General features: G+C 40.8%; 3 protein-coding genes across 3 annotated transcripts; 2 read left to right on the top strand and 1 right to left on the bottom strand.

Moving 5' to 3' along the window:
* Positions 1-687: 687 nt before the first annotated feature.
* On the top strand, positions 688-3,145 carry LOC308130315 (cytosolic sulfotransferase 2-like; the record flags this gene model as incomplete). Its single annotated transcript, XM_080496601.1, has 7 exons — positions 688-823; positions 1,342-1,458; positions 1,661-1,761; positions 2,218-2,344; positions 2,444-2,541; positions 2,638-2,812; positions 2,888-3,145. 7 exons carry the CDS (start codon positions 688-690, stop codon positions 2,998-3,000), a joined length of 867 nt encoding a protein of 288 aa, XP_080352727.1. The 3' UTR covers positions 3,001-3,145.
* A 1,113-nt stretch (positions 3,146-4,258) lies between these two features.
* On the top strand, positions 4,259-6,770 carry LOC308130314 (cytosolic sulfotransferase 2-like). The gene is made up of 8 exons (XM_080496600.1): positions 4,259-4,359; positions 4,774-4,912; positions 5,305-5,433; positions 5,597-5,697; positions 5,800-5,926; positions 6,008-6,105; positions 6,205-6,379; positions 6,455-6,770. The coding sequence occupies exons 2-8, from the start codon at positions 4,774-4,776 to the stop codon at positions 6,565-6,567; spliced, it is 882 nt and encodes a 293-aa protein (XP_080352726.1). The 5' UTR covers positions 4,259-4,359; the 3' UTR covers positions 6,568-6,770.
* A 494-nt stretch (positions 6,771-7,264) lies between these two features.
* On the bottom strand, positions 7,265-16,147 carry LOC308130523 (double-strand-break repair protein rad21 homolog; the record flags this gene model as incomplete). Its single annotated transcript, XM_080496926.1, has 11 exons — positions 7,265-7,312; positions 11,104-11,178; positions 11,263-11,373; positions 11,472-11,608; positions 11,688-11,766; positions 12,400-12,608; positions 12,726-12,851; positions 14,047-14,150; positions 14,320-14,419; positions 15,226-15,355; positions 16,001-16,147. 11 exons carry the CDS (start codon positions 16,145-16,147, stop codon positions 7,265-7,267), a joined length of 1,266 nt encoding a protein of 421 aa, XP_080353052.1.
* Positions 16,148-17,014: the final 867 nt, after the last annotated feature.

Here is a 17,014-nt window from a genome sequence, read left to right as displayed (position 1 = left end):
AGCTTCTGACATGTTTACATTTTGCACATCTCACTTTCTTACTAATATTTTTGCACTGCTCTGTTATTTTATTTTATTTTTATACTTTATTTTATTCTATTTTTTGTGTATATACTTACTTATGTATGTATGTCGGCTACAGGGTAGACGGCAAAATAAGAATTTCATTCACTGTGAAACCTGGCTTTTACTGGTGATATGACAATAAAAACACCTTGAACCTTGAACCTTGAATGTCGTTGGGAAATAGTGTAGAGCTGCAGCTGACAAAGCCAGAGTGAAATCAACAGGAGTGAGACGCTGACTGACCACTGCAAAGGTAAGTTTAATATCCCTTGAATTAGAGCACATCACATCGCTTTTCGATTAAAGACTCAGCAGTTCATGTTTGTCTCTTATTGACCAGGTCATACAAATTGCTGAGAATGTTTAATCAAAGGTTTTTGTAATGCACAAAACAGTAATGCACGTATAAATGCAATTATATTCAATTACATTCTGAGCACTGTTTGTGATTATTGTTGCTGCAGAAACTTACAGTAAGTGTCCTGCAGGACATTCTGACAACTTACCCCTCTTTTTTGACATGAAGACAATGCTGCAGTTAACGCTCGTAGAATTAGGATGTTTACTTTTTTGCTTTGCTTTCTCATTTGGCTTTGTTTGATATTTCTTACTCTTAAGAAGATGGATGATCCTCGACCGGAGCTGTTGGATTTCCACGGCGTCTCAATGACCCGATATTTCACCGACAACTGGGAGAACATTCAAAACTTTAAAGCCAGACCGGACGATATTCTCATCGCCACATATCCTAAAGCAGGTCAGTCCTGAGTCCTGAGTCATTGCATGACGGCTCATAAAGACACCTGTGTAAAGGTGAGGGGTTGAAATAAGCTCTTTATATCTTGGCTTTGGTGAATCAGTATTGCTATGCTGTAGTAGAAAGTTGGGATTATGTAACTTTGTGGGAACAACAAAAACTGTGTGTTACAGTACTGGGACACTTTTTTGGGGAGGGCCAGGGCAGCCATCAGTGTTTGTCCTTCTCCGAAGAGTTCAGACTTGTTGTGTTGAGTTCAAGTGAGGTTAAAGTTAAGAACAAGGTGGGGTTACATTATGTCACACAGGTGTGTCTTTATGTAATGATTTTAATGAACCGTCGACTGAATGTTGAATTCAACCGTTCTAAATGATTAATGGCTCAAAACAAATGTGTGTAGAGGTGAAGGGATGATGGTCTTCTCTCCTCGTCTTATCTATCGACACAGTCGGGTCACGAATTGAGGGTGTGACTCTCTCTCTCTCTCTCGCTCTTTCTCTCTCTCTCTCTCTCTGTAGGGACGACGTGGGTTTCCAACATCCTTGATTTACTTTACTTTGGTCGGCGAGAGAAAGCCATTCCGATATATGAGAGAGTGCCTTTCATCGAGATACTTCACCCGGGATTTGGTTCAGGTTGACGACCATAATCAGGTTTTATACAAAACAGTAAAGCTTATCTGAGAGTCATTGTTACACCAGGCTTGCTTTTTTGAATTAGTTTTTCTTTTTCTTTGCTTAAATCACTATTCCATTTTTTTTTTTTTAACACAGTAAAACAAAAACAGTGTTTTGCAAGAAATAGGTTTTGTTGATGCATCTTTATTTCTTCACACAGGAACAGAGTACGCGAACAATCTGCCTACGTCCCCTCGACTCATTAAAACTCATCTTCCTATCCAGCTTGTGCCAAAGTCCTTTTGGGAGCAAAACTGCAGGGTACGATATTGCATGTGATGAAATAACAGATTTATGTCTTTAGAGGTAGATTGAGTAGATTTACAAGACAATTTTGTTCTCCTTTGTCTGTCAAGTGTCTCAGAGTCTCTTTCCTTGTGTCGTCTCTTCTACAGTTTATGACGCTCTATTCACAGATACCACAGGTTCTCACAGTAGCACGTGTATACACGTTTTTCAACAGTAGACGGAAAACTGTAGAACAGCTACACACAAGGAAAAACATGCAAACTCCTCACAGAAAGGCTCCAAAGCCCTTGAATTAGGGAACACAATGAGGCGAGCGGTTTTTTTTTTTTTACTAATACTGGTTTCTGTGAACTTCCTGTGGTCTGTGTGGAAAGCCAGACTCATTTGTTGGGTTTTGCTCTCTACTTTTTAAACTCAATGTGAATCTTTATTCATGGTTAATTGTATTTTTCTCTCTTTTTCTTCTAGATAGTCTACGTTGCACGCAATGCAAAAGACAATGCTGTGTCCTTTTTCCACTTTGACCGCATGACCAAGATCCAGCCGGAGCCTGGAGACTGGAGCAGCTACCTTCAGAGATTCATGCAGGGAAAGAGTATGTATTAAATATGAACATAAGGTTAATGTCACAAAGCGATGCATTAGTATCACAAACTGCTTATTTCCTATTTAATATATTATTCTTTGATCTCAGTGGTGTTTGGATCCTGGTACGATCATGTAAACAACTGGTGGAAGAAGAAAGAGACTTATACCAATCTCCACTACATGTTCTTTGAAGACATGGTTGAGGTAAGTTAGTTGTTTGTTCTTTTGCTATCCAAGTTTATACCGGTTCTCTCAATCCTTGTCTAAAAGCAATGACAAGATTGAACCATGTGCTTTCAGGACACCGGACGAGAAATAGACAAGCTCTGCTCCTTTCTTGGTTTGACTCCTTCAGCCGAGGAGAAGACAAGAATCGTAGGAGGGGTCCAGTTTGACAACATGAAGAAGGATGAGATGGTTAACTACTCAACCTCTGCGGTCATGGATTTCAAAATTTCTCCCTTCATGAGAAAAGGTATGGTCAAACATGATCGGTTGCAGTGAAATTCACCAGCACAAGGACCTTGACTGAGTCTCTGTGGTTCTGCAGGAAAAGTCAGTGACTGGAAGAATCACTTCACTGTGGCACAGAATGAAGAGTTTGATCAAGACTACAAGAAGAAGATGAAGGATACCACTCTGCAGTTTCGCACTGAAGTCTGAATGGAACCAGATGTGTAGATGTTGAATGATGGACGAGGAACTCCCGACTGGAGAGGAGCAGAGTGCAGATGCTGCAAGGCTTGAATGACGAATGAACACATGAAATCAAAAGACTAATCATGTATTAAAGTGAATGGTCCTGATTTGACAGTATAGTTTGGTGTGAGAGCGTTGGACCTGGGTAAACACATACCGACAACTGCATTGCTATTGCAAATAAACACCAACTAAAATGATCGTTGACACTTGCTCTTGATTGGTCCTTTACTGATTGATGACAGTCCTGATTTGTACTGCATTGAAAATAAAAGTTCAAGTCCCCAACCCCCGCTGCTTCGTGTCTCATTCTTCTTCTGTGCTCCCTCACCCGGATCACTCTTACGTGCTGGGGCCTGTGCCTTGCCTTGTGTTTGACCTCCATCACATTAAGAATCTGCTTATTGGGCCTTGTTTATATTAGTCTATCTACACACCAGTTTGATGGACTATCTTTTGTGCCCAGAATCCTGGACTAGAATTAACTGCGTCATGCATTTGGATTCTCTGTCTGATTCTGAATAACTTCAACATGAAAGCAGATCACTTATCACAAACTTTAATCACCACTTAGTGTGGTCATATGATAAGACTTGGCTTGACAATATCAGCTATTCTGTGGAAGCTTTATTTGAAGTTTATCAATGACTGCGGTTTTCATTACATTAAACGGTCAGATCATGGAGTTTACATTTTCTCCATGTGTGTGCATTCTTCCACAGTCCAAAAACATGCATATGACGTTAACTGGTGACCCTAAATTGACCCCTCGGTGTAATTGTGAGTGTATGTGTGTGGTTGTCTGTCTGTCTGTGTTTGTCCTGAAATGCACTGGACACGTGTCCACCTTTATCCTGCCCTCACCCATAGTCACCCTGCACAAGATAAAGCAGCTCCAAGATGAATAAATTTGAATACTTTTAAACCACAATTATTGGAAAAAACATCTAATAAATCATTGCTTTCAGGGTGTGGTTGAACTACTCACTCATAGACATGACTAATTAAAGTCCAACCTTTACATTTGAAGTATTTATAAAAGTTTCAGAGTTGATCTCCTACAAGTTTAGCCTGAAAGGGGTGCCAGACCTTTCAGGGTGAACATATTTGTAGAAAGAATGTACACACACATGCACACACACACACATGCACACACACAGAGCAGTCCAGAAATGTGAAAGGGAGGGAGGAGCGGCAGAGCTTTTAGAATTTCATCGGGAAGTGAGCCTCTGTTATGCAACTGTAGGGGGAAATCGAGGTGAACAGAAGAAAGTATTTGCCGCACAGGACAAACTTGAAGAAGACAGACATCTGCTGCCAACAGTGAGTCCATGAACCTTGTTAAGATATATGACACAGTTACTAATAATGGCTTTCTTTTTGTGAGCAACATGTTTTACTTTAAATCTGCCTTTGGTTTATCTTGACACGCAGACTTAATGGGCAGCATGTTCTCAGCAGCTTTACCCAGAAGATCTCTCTCACTCTTTTCTCCCTTGAGGACAAGTCAGTGTTTTGACAGTTGTAAAGTCTTCAAAAAAACAACAACAGTATTTCTGTGTTTTTAACTGGATTGTTTCTGGTGCAGAAACTGTCCAGTAAGACAATCTGATGTCACTGTCGGGAGCTGATCGCAATGTAGAGTCCAGTTCAGTCTCTTTTCCACTTCATGATAGTTGTTCATATCTTCTGTATGTTTTGAAATCTACTTTGTTTTTGCTGTTTTCTCTTTTGAAGATGGATTCGTCTACACGAGGAGTGCTGTTTGACTTCCACGGAGTCTCAATGACCCGATATTTCACAGACAATTGGGAGAACGTTCAAAACTTTCAGGCCAGACCGGACGATATCCTCATCGCCACATATCCTAAAGCAGGTCAGTCCTGCAGCCTGTGTTATTGCACGATGGCTTGTAAAATTATGTGTGCATAGGTGAGGGGTTGAGATAAGCTCTTTATATCTTGGTTTCAGTGAGTATGGAACCGTATTATTGGCTGTACAAGCGAGGGATTATGCAACTTTGTGGGACATTATTGAGTAAATGTTTTTAAAAATCAAGGAGGTTAAAAATTTGAGGTAGAATTATGTGGATGAGATCAGGATGGAAGATTATCAGGGTTATCAGATCAGATCAAATATTTTTTTTAAAAAGGCACTAGTGTCGGTGTGGTGGTGATACAGTGCATCATCTCATTTAAGAGAGTCAGTCAAATGCATTACAGAATTGATGGCGGCTCTAGTTCATCGTGTCTTTCTGTCTCTTTTCAGGCACCACGTGGGCTTCTTATATCCTCGATCTGCTCTACTTTGGTCAAGTGTCGTCAGAGCGTCAATCAACAATCCCCATCTATAACAGAGTGCCTTTCTTGGAGATCATGATCCCCTCCGTGGCTACAGGTTGACAGGCATCATTACCACATTTCTTACAAACATGATTAGAAAAAAGCTTCTTCAGTTTAAACCATGCTGAAAGGTTAATATTGTTATAGTTACATTAGGTGTTGTACATTTCTTACCGTATGAAGAGCTCGACTAACGTCATCTTCACTTCTTCACACAGGAAAAGACCAGGTGGACCAGATGACCACCACCCCTCGACTCATTAAAACTCATTTCCCTGTGCAGTTTGTACCAAAGTCCTTTTGGGAGCAAAACTGCAGGGTAGCATTCACTTCTGTGTTTTATCCGTACGCCTTATTTGCTTCACTTATGTGTATTTTTAACCAATGTTTTTTTTCTTCTTCTCTTTCTCTTCTTCTGCAGATAGTCTATGTGGCCCGGAATGCAAAGGACAACGTGGTATCTTACTTCCATTTTGATCGCATGAACATGGTCGAACCAGAGCCTGGAGACTGGAGCAGCTACCTGCAGAGATTCATGCAGGGAAAGAGTGCGTATGGAAAACTATCGTGACAACATGGCAGCTGTTCATTCCACACTGCTTCAGTACTCCTCTATTCTCTGGTCCCAGTGGTGTTTGGATCCTGGTACGATCATGTGACCAACTGGTGGAAGAAGAAAGAGACTTACTCGAACCTCCACTACATGTTCTTTGAAGACATGGTTGAGGTAATTGAGCTGGTTGTATGGATTTCGCCAATAAGACGGTATTTCTAAAGGTCTTTTGAAGTCGTTTCGCAGCGAAGCTAATCCACCGTGCGTTTTCAGGACACCGGACGAGAAATAGACAAGCTCTGCTCCTTTCTTGGTTTGACTCCTTCAGCCGAGGAGAAGACAAGAATCGTAGGAGGGGTCCAGTTTGACAACATGAAGAAGGATGAGATGGTTAACTACTCAACAATCGCTGTCATGGATTTCAAAATTTCTCCCTTCATGAGAAAAGGTATGGACAACTATGATCGGTTGCAGTGAAATTCACCAGCACAAGGACCTTGACTGAGCCTCTGTGGTTCTGCAGGAAAAGTCGGTGACTGGAAGAATCACTTCACTGTGGCTCAGAATGAAGAGTTTGATGAAGACTACAAGAAGAAGATGAGGGATACCACTCTGCAGTTTCGCACTGAAGTCTGAACAACCCTGTGTTTGTAATCTGTGAAGATGATCTCAATTAAGTTTACTAAGCTAATGAATCAAAGCATGAAGCACTTAGTATTGAACGTGGACTCCAGGGCCACATTTTTACAAAAGACAATAAATTGTTATTTTATCAGGCGATGAGAAGAGCTGATGTTTTGATTGTTTGCTTACAGCATGAGTTAAGTGCATTTTAAGGTGAAAACTATCACACACAAATGTGAATGAATTAAAAAACAATAAGTAACTAAGCCTAAACAGTGTTTCCCTGCTGACAGCTGCTGACTCACGGTTCAACCTGGGATCAGCTGGTCATTGACTTCTAATCCCAAAGTCCACAGTCTGATCTATTTTTCCCTGATCGTGTGTCTGAGCAATTTAACCCAATGTGGGGGGGTATACAACATACGGTGCATCTGGAAAGCCTTCGTGGAACTTAACTTTTTCCACATTTTGTTATGTTACAGCCGTATTTCATAATGTGGATTGAAAAAAAAAAAAATCAAGTGTTTTTAGAATATGATTTCACGAGCTTGGTACACCTATCTGGGCAGTTTGGTCCATTCCTCTTTGCAGCACCTGTCAAGCTCCATCGGGTTGGATGGGAAGTGTTGGTTCACAGATATTTTCAGACCTATTAAGAGATGTGGAATCAGATTTAAGTCTGGGTTCCAGTTGAGCCACTGAACGACATTCACCCGAAGCCTCCTTTGGTATCCTGGCTGTGTTTGGGGTCGTACTGCTGAAAGATGAATCAAGAGGACTCTGGAGCAAGTTTCCATACAGGCTGGTGAAGTAAACAACAAGCCCGTGTCCCTGTTTGGGCACCAGGTTATGAAGTAAACAACAACAGGTGTGTCAAAGAGGATGAAAAAGGACTTCGGTGATGCCTTCTTGCTTGCTGTTCAACCCGGGAGTTAGCGTTGCCAATCTGCTTCCTCTACTGAGTGTAGGATCTCGTCTCATTTTATAGAGGTCCAAATGCTACGCATGGACCTTCCAAATAAGGTATGAGTGACCGTAAAGTCCCATCTGGACGGCTCATCTTCGTCCAGGACCCGTTTTACAACCTAAGTTGACCGCAGAAAATGCAAAAAACTGACCCCAAAGCATCCACCATTTTTCACAGCTGTGAAACCATTCTAGTCTAATCCCACGGCGCCATGACCAAGGTGGCACAAAGTTCAGAAAAAAAGAAAAAAAAATTTATTCATGTTGTTGTTGAAGGGAAAAGGAATTTAGTGCATTTTGGAATAAGGCTGTAACATAAAATGTAGAAAAAGTTAATACTCCAGATGCTCCGTTTATCATTCTTCACAGACGATCACTTGCCAGCATGTTCAAGCAAACCGTTGAACTGACAGGAACTGTTATCATACAAGGCGGCAGGATGAACAGCAGTGGTAGAAAGCAACCAAATACATTTAGATCGATGTTAGGCGAATTAATCAGGATCAGAGGAATGGGTGAGGGTGAGATGGTTACTTTAGACAGACAAAGTGGATATTGCACTCAGGATGCGGGAGATGAAAACAGTAGTTTAGGCAGAAGATAGTGTGAGACGGAGGCAGATAGAAGCTCTAAGGTAAAATACTTTACTGGTGCCTTTAATAGTATATACTTTGACGCAGAGGTGCACTTTCCCTGACCAGACGTGGTTCACTGACAACTGTGTGGGACAAAGTCCTGTGGTTGTCTGGTGTCATGCTTAAACTGTGCATTTAAAAAAAAAGTACAGAGTAGATTACATGGGGACTTAAGAACTCTGATTTGTTTTCTATTTTTTTCTCATCTTTGAGCAACACTAATTACTGTGACATATTAGACTTCAAAAACTATCCTGTCATTTTAGTCAAATTAAAAAACAAAACTTTACATTGCATCGTCAATGTCAATACCAAAATAAAAATACATATTTTGATTGCAGTCTTGACATTACTTTCTCTGTGGAGTTTGTATGTTCTCCTCCTACAGTCCAAAGACTTTCATGTGGAGACTAGAAATCCACGTTTGATCTTTCTAGAAAGATGAATTCTCTTCTTCAGCACAAGTGATCACATATTTTCTCATTTTTAATCGTGAGGAAGAAATCCAGTCCCTCCAGTATCGAGCAACTCTGGGCGTGTCTCACCCACTCCTGGCACTTTGCCACTAACAGTTTGTATTCTTTGACTAGATAATAATAATCTGAGTATCGTTCAGACACACACACAGTTGAAACGGTTTGTTCACAAATGACAGGCACTCCTCAGGATTAATCTTTTATTACAGTCCAGGACAAAAACCACAACAACATATTTACAGTTACATAGATAGCAGACAAACAACTTCCACTCTTAACCCTTTAATTTGTCATTATGAACCGTCAATGCAAATAAATACTATTGCTGAACACGTCGTGTTTCTGAGCTCTGACTTGCTGAAGTGACCCTTCAGCGACTTGTGGGATTGTATAAAATGTAGTTTATGAATGTGTCTGTGTTTGTTAATAATAGTTTATTGTTGTAGTCCGAGTCAAGCTGAAGGGGAAAATTCATTAAAAAAATTATTGCACAGCTATCCAGACTGCTTATTGAAGCATTAGTTATAAGCAAAGTCTTTTAAAGGGGAAAACATCTAAATCTATTAGTCTCACTATGTGTTTTGCTCATTTTCACAGAGCAATGGCAAGAATGAAAAATGAATGGCCTTTCAATATTTTACTACTATTTTAAAGTAAAATTGGCAACATTCAGCTCTGATAAATGCATTCCACGTACATATTTATATATTTAAATTAAGTAGCACGAGATGCATCCACAATGGCTGACATAAGAGTAAAAAAAAAAAAAAATCAAGGAACTGCATCAAACGCATAACTAACCATGCAGGGAGGTCCATGTCTGTCATATCTCATACAAAACCAGTCTGACAAAGAGTTTAAGAAAAGTGCCAACGATATATCAAGAGTTTTGCTACAGAAATAAAGTTTCTTTCTTTCTTTTCTTTTTTTGGATAATTAAATCAGATTCCGGAGCCTGCTTCAGTAACAGAACATGCGTCGTCTCTTTTAAAAGCGGATCTATTTACAGCCAGGATGCTCACTCGTTTTAATTAATTTAACGGCCTCCGCTTTAATTATTCGTAGAACGCGGGTCCGGGTGTGACCAGGACGTCTTCGTACGGTGCGCTCTGGGACAGTTCCACAGCTTGTCGTTTCTTCAGCAGGAGGAAACAGAAGAAGGTTTTCGCAGCCTGTGAACGAACTCTTCCTCTGCAGAGCGCCACGAGGCTGAAGCTGGCCTCACCGCCGCTCTGGATCTGCTATAAAACACACACACACACAACATGAGTGTTTGGTTTCTCTTGTTAAATTTCATTTGGATTGAAGCTTTATTTAAGCTGTCGACGGCTCATGTGGCGTTGTGCTCGCTTGTGTATTTGATCGGAGCGGTTCTGTGACGAGCATAAAACTGAATGCAGAATTAAAATAAATTCAATGATTTATTAACAAACGCGATAAAAATTTTCTAGTCAAACAGCTCCAAACAAACTATTATCTGAAATGGGGGAAAAAGATGCAGGTAAAAAAAACAAAAACATTGGGCCACACCAGAAGTTACTGTTCAAGTGAACCTTGTAGAAGTTATGATTTTAAGTCCTAAACAAAGAAATGTAAACACTTCTTTTGAATATATTTATCTATTTATTACATTTTATCTTGAGCGATAATATAGACAGTTTAAACGTAGGAAATAAAATGTCTCAGATCTACTCTCCACACTAGCCGATGGTGCGGCAGTCAGTGGGTGCGCTACCTGAAAAGGTTATTTATTGCAGGTTAACTGCTCATAAATCTTGAGGAGAAAATGAAGGTCAATCCAACGGACTTCAGTGTTTTTTGACTGTTTGTTCTGACTTGGGGTGTTTGGATGCAGCGTTTTTCATTATGTGGCCTTATGTTAGAGTGTTTTTATATATAGTTGCCATATTCATGCTTAATCTCGATCTTATTCCTTCTGTCTTTATTTGGCAGCGTCACTCAGACGCTGTTGTTTAACTTTGTATAAACATGTGTTCTGCCTTGGCAGGGGCACTCTGACGGAGGCTGATAAGCAAGGACACTGCAACCTTGCCTCAGCTGACGTCTCGGTAGCATCCCACGCCTCCAGGGGAGACTGCCATTCTCTACAACTGTTTAGCATAGCAATGTGTTTTTTCTGTGTTGCATATCGTGTAAACCCTCCCATCTGTTAATCGAAATAAAAGCGCAGGAGAGTGGCAGGGAGTTCAGAGTGGGTCGGAGGTGTAACTTGGGCGCCTCCTGTTCGTTCTCCTCGCGAGTAAAAATCACCCTTGTTGTCTTGTTCTTTCTTGCAGATTTAATAAATGTCTATAGCCTAAACCTGACACCTTACAAACCAAATTCATTCAACATCAATGTAAATATACATCAGTGTTAAAATGGAAAGAACACTGGTCAGTGGTCTTGTGTCCTTCGCCAACACATTGTCAAGGCAAGAGGTTTGTTGATCCATATGAAAAGAGTCTTACTTTGAGAGTCGTCAGAAGCCTCTGGGCTTGTCTGGTGGCTCTCCTCTCCTCAAAGTCCTCGCCGGTCAGCAGAGACTGCAGACGAGACGAACGACACACTTCAGTCAGACTGACGCCGAGGCGGCTCATGACTCGTTTTTCGATCGGTGTCAGAGGCACCTGGGTGTGGAGCGAAGTGGACTGAGTATCTTGGGTCACGGTCGACGGATGGACGAACAGCGAGTCCTCTGACGGAGGTGCCGGAAGAGACTCGCCTGAACTGGGCTCGCCCTGTTGGGCAAAGACGGCGGAGATGACGTGACGGCAACAACATGGCGAAGACGCCTTTTCCTTTCATGACACGGTCGCCGGGGCCCATTAAGGCTCACCGGGTCAAACTGCGCACTGTCCCGGCAGTGGCTGTCGGTGTGATCGAGGACCGTCGGCTCAGTCACGTGGGATTTGTCGGGACTGATAGAAGAAACTTCACTGATGTTGGTGATGAAGGAGCTTGTATTCCTCTGCACTGCAACGTCACAACCCAAGATTATAATTATTAGAAATAATGATTTGACTGGATCACGAAAAAAAAGCACGTTTTCTACCTTCTTGCCCCTCTTGACGCATCTCTTCCACCTCACACACGCTGTGAGATTTCACCTGAAAGACTCTGTGGGAGAAGAACTGCAAAGGCAAAATGTTATTATGAGGCTTTTGTGCGGTGACATGTATCATGTGGACACAATAAGAACTGTGGTATATAGTGAGTCGTGTTGCGTTACCTCAAACGTCCTTAAAAAACACTTCAATTCACTTTATTATACAGCACAACATACAACAGTGATTGTAACAGAGAAATCCAAACTTAATGTAACAAGTTAACGTCTGTTTCATTGGGTCACCTGATAGGTTTTTTTTTAATAGATCCACTTTATCATGAAGGTGGCAGTATGAGAGTCAAACTGATTGATTTGAAGGAATAAATAAATATGGAATAAAACCAAAACTAAAACATGAGTGCTGGTAAGTTTATATACGACAGTCACTTCTTAACCATATCATCAGGTGCCATCTCTCGTATTTTGCTTGTCGAATACATCTCAACCCCGTGAAAGTAATTATCGTCATTTGAGTGAAATCCTTCGCCAGCACTGGATTGCAAGTCGTCATTTCAAATGACATCAACACCTGAATTTGATATTTCAGTTTCCTTTTCTCCAAAGGGAAGAATCAAACATGTTCAAACTGAACTTTTTTTTTTGTTTTAGACACGCGGCCATTCGTGTAGATCATTACCTCCATTATCCGTCGGCTCACCGTAACTGAACACGGCCGTGAAAACAGCTTGTCGGCTCCCCCGTTCTCCTTCCAGTGCATGAGCTCCGCCGTCGGGGGAGCCAGCTCCAAAGGGGCAACCAGGTCTGAATAGTCACTCAGCTGCTGCTCGATGAAGCCGTTGCTCAGCTCTTTGACGTTGTCCACCACCAACTTGCGTCGTCTTTTGCCTCTCTTTCTCGCAGACGTCGCTGAAGATGAGACGATATCGGAGCGAGTTTCAGTCTCAAGTATCCAGCACGAAAGATTTATTCAGTTGTGGAAAAATGCAAAAAAAAAGAACAACAGCCGTGATTTTAAGTGCTTACGAGTGACGGCGATCGGCTCCAGGGCAAACGCTTCTTCCTCATGAGCGAGCAGTGTGGTCTGGTGGCTTGTGGGAGTCTCCATCCCCACAACCCGTCTGCTCTCAGTTTCTGGAAATCTCATGGAGTCTTGTTTAAAAAAAAAAAAAAAAAGAGTTGCTGCTGTGACATCAAACAAAACCACCACTCCCGAGGTGAACATCTCAATCACCTTGTTGATCATTTTGTGCGTCGTGCTCCATAGTCACACTTCGTGGCTCTTCTGAGATGAAGTCCGTCAGCTCAGGGTGGTCAGCGGAGTTGGTCAAAAAGTCTGCAAGGTGAGGAACATGCGGTGTACAATAATTTTATTTGGATGTCATTTGAAAGTAGTGGTATAGTTCGGACCACCTCTCTGTCAATGTGTCAGACTCAAATTATATTACGTTCAGTCTTCTGTCCAGAATGAGTCGTAAGGTTTAAAGCCTGGGTTAGAAAATCTGGCTCGAGCTGCAATTGCAAATAACGTATGCAAAAAATAAAAAATCAGGAGAAACTACTCCAGTATTGACAATGAAAATGATTGCGAGTGGCCCTATAGACTTCCTCAGTACAGCTCGAATGAGTGATTATTGTTATTCAAATAAACCCAAATGTGTTCTGAGCAGAAAAAGAAAAATCGCAATATAAATCCTCTTTTACAAGTTTAGAATTAGAACGCTTGAGACCATCAAAAACTGATCGACATTCACGAATCCAGGGGATTCTTGATATTTGTGGAAGCCAAACACATTCTCCACGAATATCAACAATGTCACGCACCTACACGCTCATTTAAGAACCATATTCAGATGCATTATGTCACAAAAATGTCAGGATTAAGTTTAAAATGATGTGTAAACGCACCTTATAAATCAGTAAGCCAGAAATTGTTCAAATATACAACAAGACCTGCTTGTGGCCAATCAAACGATTACCAAGAAGATCCAGTTCTCTATCCTCGTCTCCAAATAGATCTCCAGTTTGTGTGAAGCTGTGGAAGCTTATGTCCAGCAGATTGTTTGTATAGCCTTGAGGCTCTTCTAGAGGACATCCAATGAAAGAAAAAGAGACAACAAAAAAAAGAAATAAAATAAAATCACAAAGTTAGTGTCGGACATTGGCAGGAAACCCCTGAACTGTTATAAATGTAAAATCACACGGATCATCCAAACAGTGGTTCCTTTTACATCTGAAAACATTAGAACTTTTAAAGGCGCTGCGATTTTAGGAAAATATTGAAAGGTTAAATGCAAGACAGATTAACAGTGAGATATAAAAGACTGAAAATCAGTGTGTTTCTTACCAAAGTCGTTGATGCTCAATAAGGTGGTTTCAAACTGCTCTTTCATAGTGATTTCCTCTGATCGACTCTGGTTCAGTGAAAAATGATCGGCAATGTCGATGTTGCTGTCGACAGAGTGAGCGTAGACACCATATTTCTTCATTGGGGTATAAAAATCATTCATCCATCCTTCACCAACCCATAACGCAATCTTCACTGTGATAATCAATCTGCATTTTATAATCACGATCATCTTTTTAAAAGCACCCTTCAACTGCTGTTTCAAAACGGTACCTGCTTAGTGGCAGCTGGTCGTCAAAAGTATTAAAACCTTCAACCAAGGTAATTGCTTTAATTGTTGCTTCGAGTCCCTCTTGGGGCAAATCGGTCTGTCCTGGAGACAAAAAGATGAAAATAATGCCGAAACGTTCTGTGTTCAGGAGTTTGAGAGGAACAAGTGATCCAGCTTAAGAGATTTAAAAAAATAAATAAATAAAACTATCGGCAGTGTTCTGTTATTCTGATGATGTCAGGTATGAAAATCACAATAGCTGATAAGAGATAAGAGAACTTCTGGCTGGAGCAGCCAAATTTGTCCCCTCCAACTCCACACCTACTTAAGACTCGAGGTGCAATGACCCACCAGACCTTAACTATTCATTCCTTTTTACTTTTCTTATGTTTTCACTGCCTTCTCGATCTGATAATCCATTTTGAAACAATAACAACGGAACAGACTGGTTAAGCGTCCCTTACACCGCCCCCTGGTGGTCGTTAAGGAAATCATTTTGGTTTATAGTGCAAATAAATTCTGAAAACATCTACATTCAGTTTCATGGTTGTTGTTTTTTTTTTTTTTTTTACAAAATCTGTACACGTTGAATAATTTTGAGAGAAATAACATCACCTTCACTAGTGTTCCATATCTTGTGATACAAAATATATATATAAAAAAAGTTCCATAAGCAGAATTTTGCCACCTTCATTATGCAGAAATTTACAAATGTAACTTCGCCTGAAAAGCTTAATATATCAACTTGATGCCTGCTTGTGGCTGTCGTAATGTTCTCGCCGCTGGAAAGCTATAAGTATCATTTCAGTTCAAGTGTTGTCAGCTCTTCCAACCGTCCAACACCGTCTCTGTGTGTCAGTCACATTTCAACGCTTGTTGGCGCCGACAGAACAAATGGGGTGTGTTACCTGGCCTGAATGCCAATTTAGCTCTGACCAGGGCATTGTTGCAGTCTTGGAGGAGGTAATTTGCTTTCCTCGAGTAGATTTTGACCACACCGAGGAGCAGATGTCCAGATGTCCTCAAGCCAATTTTCATCTGCAAAAGACAAGCGGAATTCACACGTCACAGCTTATTCAAATCAGTCAATCGATGGAAAACTTTTAAAAAAAAAATATTTATTTGGGTGATGACGGGACAATGTTGACGATCATCTTCATCGGTCACGGTTTCAATGCATCCGCTGGACCTTTTAAAGACCAGCTGCTACATTTGGGTATGATGAATAAAAGACGACGCAGCCTTTCTTTGTGCACAGGCAGTGCCAATCATTAAAAAAATACTGGCTTTGCAAAGGTCACTCCCTAAAGAACTCAAAACAACGAGATCCTCAGTTTCCGATGAACCCGTGCTCCACTCACCATGATTACGTTTGGACTGCACACCTTTTAGAAGACTATGAGGGTGTTTAAAGTGTACGGTTTTATACAAAGGGAATACAATAATTCAAAAATAAATACAGACATCTAATGTGTCTTAATTAGTCCTTGCTACTCATGTGCTGAAAGGAGGACGTTCCTACAGACTGAAATATCAGTGATTTCCAATTTAAAAAAAAAAAAAAACAAAGTTGTAAATGGATGTGTAGCACTATTAAAGACCATAACTTAAAAAAATTCCCTCACAGATGCTTCCTATATATAATACATCATGGCTGGCTTTGTTTATGGAGGCTGGGCCTACCTTTGGTGACAGGATGTCCCTGATGGTCGTTTCCAGGTTGCATTCGAACACGTTGGCTTTGGTGAGCTTCTTCTCCCAGTGAGCTGCGAGCCAAATCTTCGCTAATGAGCCTCGCTTGGACGTGAAGAGCTGAGTGTAAAACATCATGGACCCCTGTTGCAAAAAAAAACAAAAAACATCGGCGTATTTTAATGCAATTCAGCAGCATAATATTAAGGTACCTGAAATGTGGCTAAACGAGGTTGAGCTTTCAGGGTCGATTTTTTTTTAGCTCAAATGGTAAATAAAATAAGCCAGAGTTCCTCCGATATTGACATCAACACGAACGCCACATACTTTTGCGTGATATTCACGAGGCCATTAAAGCCTGAAAGTGTTTTTTGCGAACGTGTAAATAAAAAAGGCCAGCAGAAACGCGCCTACCGTAAATTTGAAAATGCCGCGTTTTGACTCGTCCAGCGCGAGAAGGCGGAACCCGGAAACGTCATTAAACACGAGACAAATATCGAAATATATATATATATTTTTTAATCTACATTTTTCTCAATTTTTTTAATACTTTATTGATATCATGCACACTTTTGAGTAATGTAATATTTATTAAGATTTTTATTGTCGTCTTCATGTGGTCTCGAACTAGATCCACAATGAAGGTTGGACGGAAGCGTCTTGTTTCCATTGAATTCTCAATGCAACTTTGACCGGAGTTAATATTTAATCAACCAGACTGACCTAGAATATATGTTAAGGTGTTTCTGGCATTTTAACAAACATTTAAAGGGGATGGCACGTTTTTAATCCTCAAATGAGTCAGCCTCAAGAGGAGAGCCAAAAGTCCAATGCTATTCTGATTGTGTACACTGGAGGGCATCAAGCACCAAGAAGATATAACCTGTACTGCCAAGTTGTGACAGTCTCACTGCTGTTATCCATCTTTTACAGTCAGGTTTGTGGATCTGGACCTGATCTAGAATAGAATAGAATATAATTACTTTATTGATCCCCCAAGAATTA

The sequence above is a fragment of the Blennius ocellaris genome, assembly GCF_963422515.1.
Source record: "Blennius ocellaris genome assembly, chromosome: 5".
Classification (NCBI taxonomy): Eukaryota; Metazoa; Chordata; class Actinopteri; order Blenniiformes; family Blenniidae; genus Blennius; species Blennius ocellaris.
The sequence above is the reverse complement of the archived record's forward strand: the minus strand, read 5'-3'. Positions and strand labels throughout refer to the sequence as shown.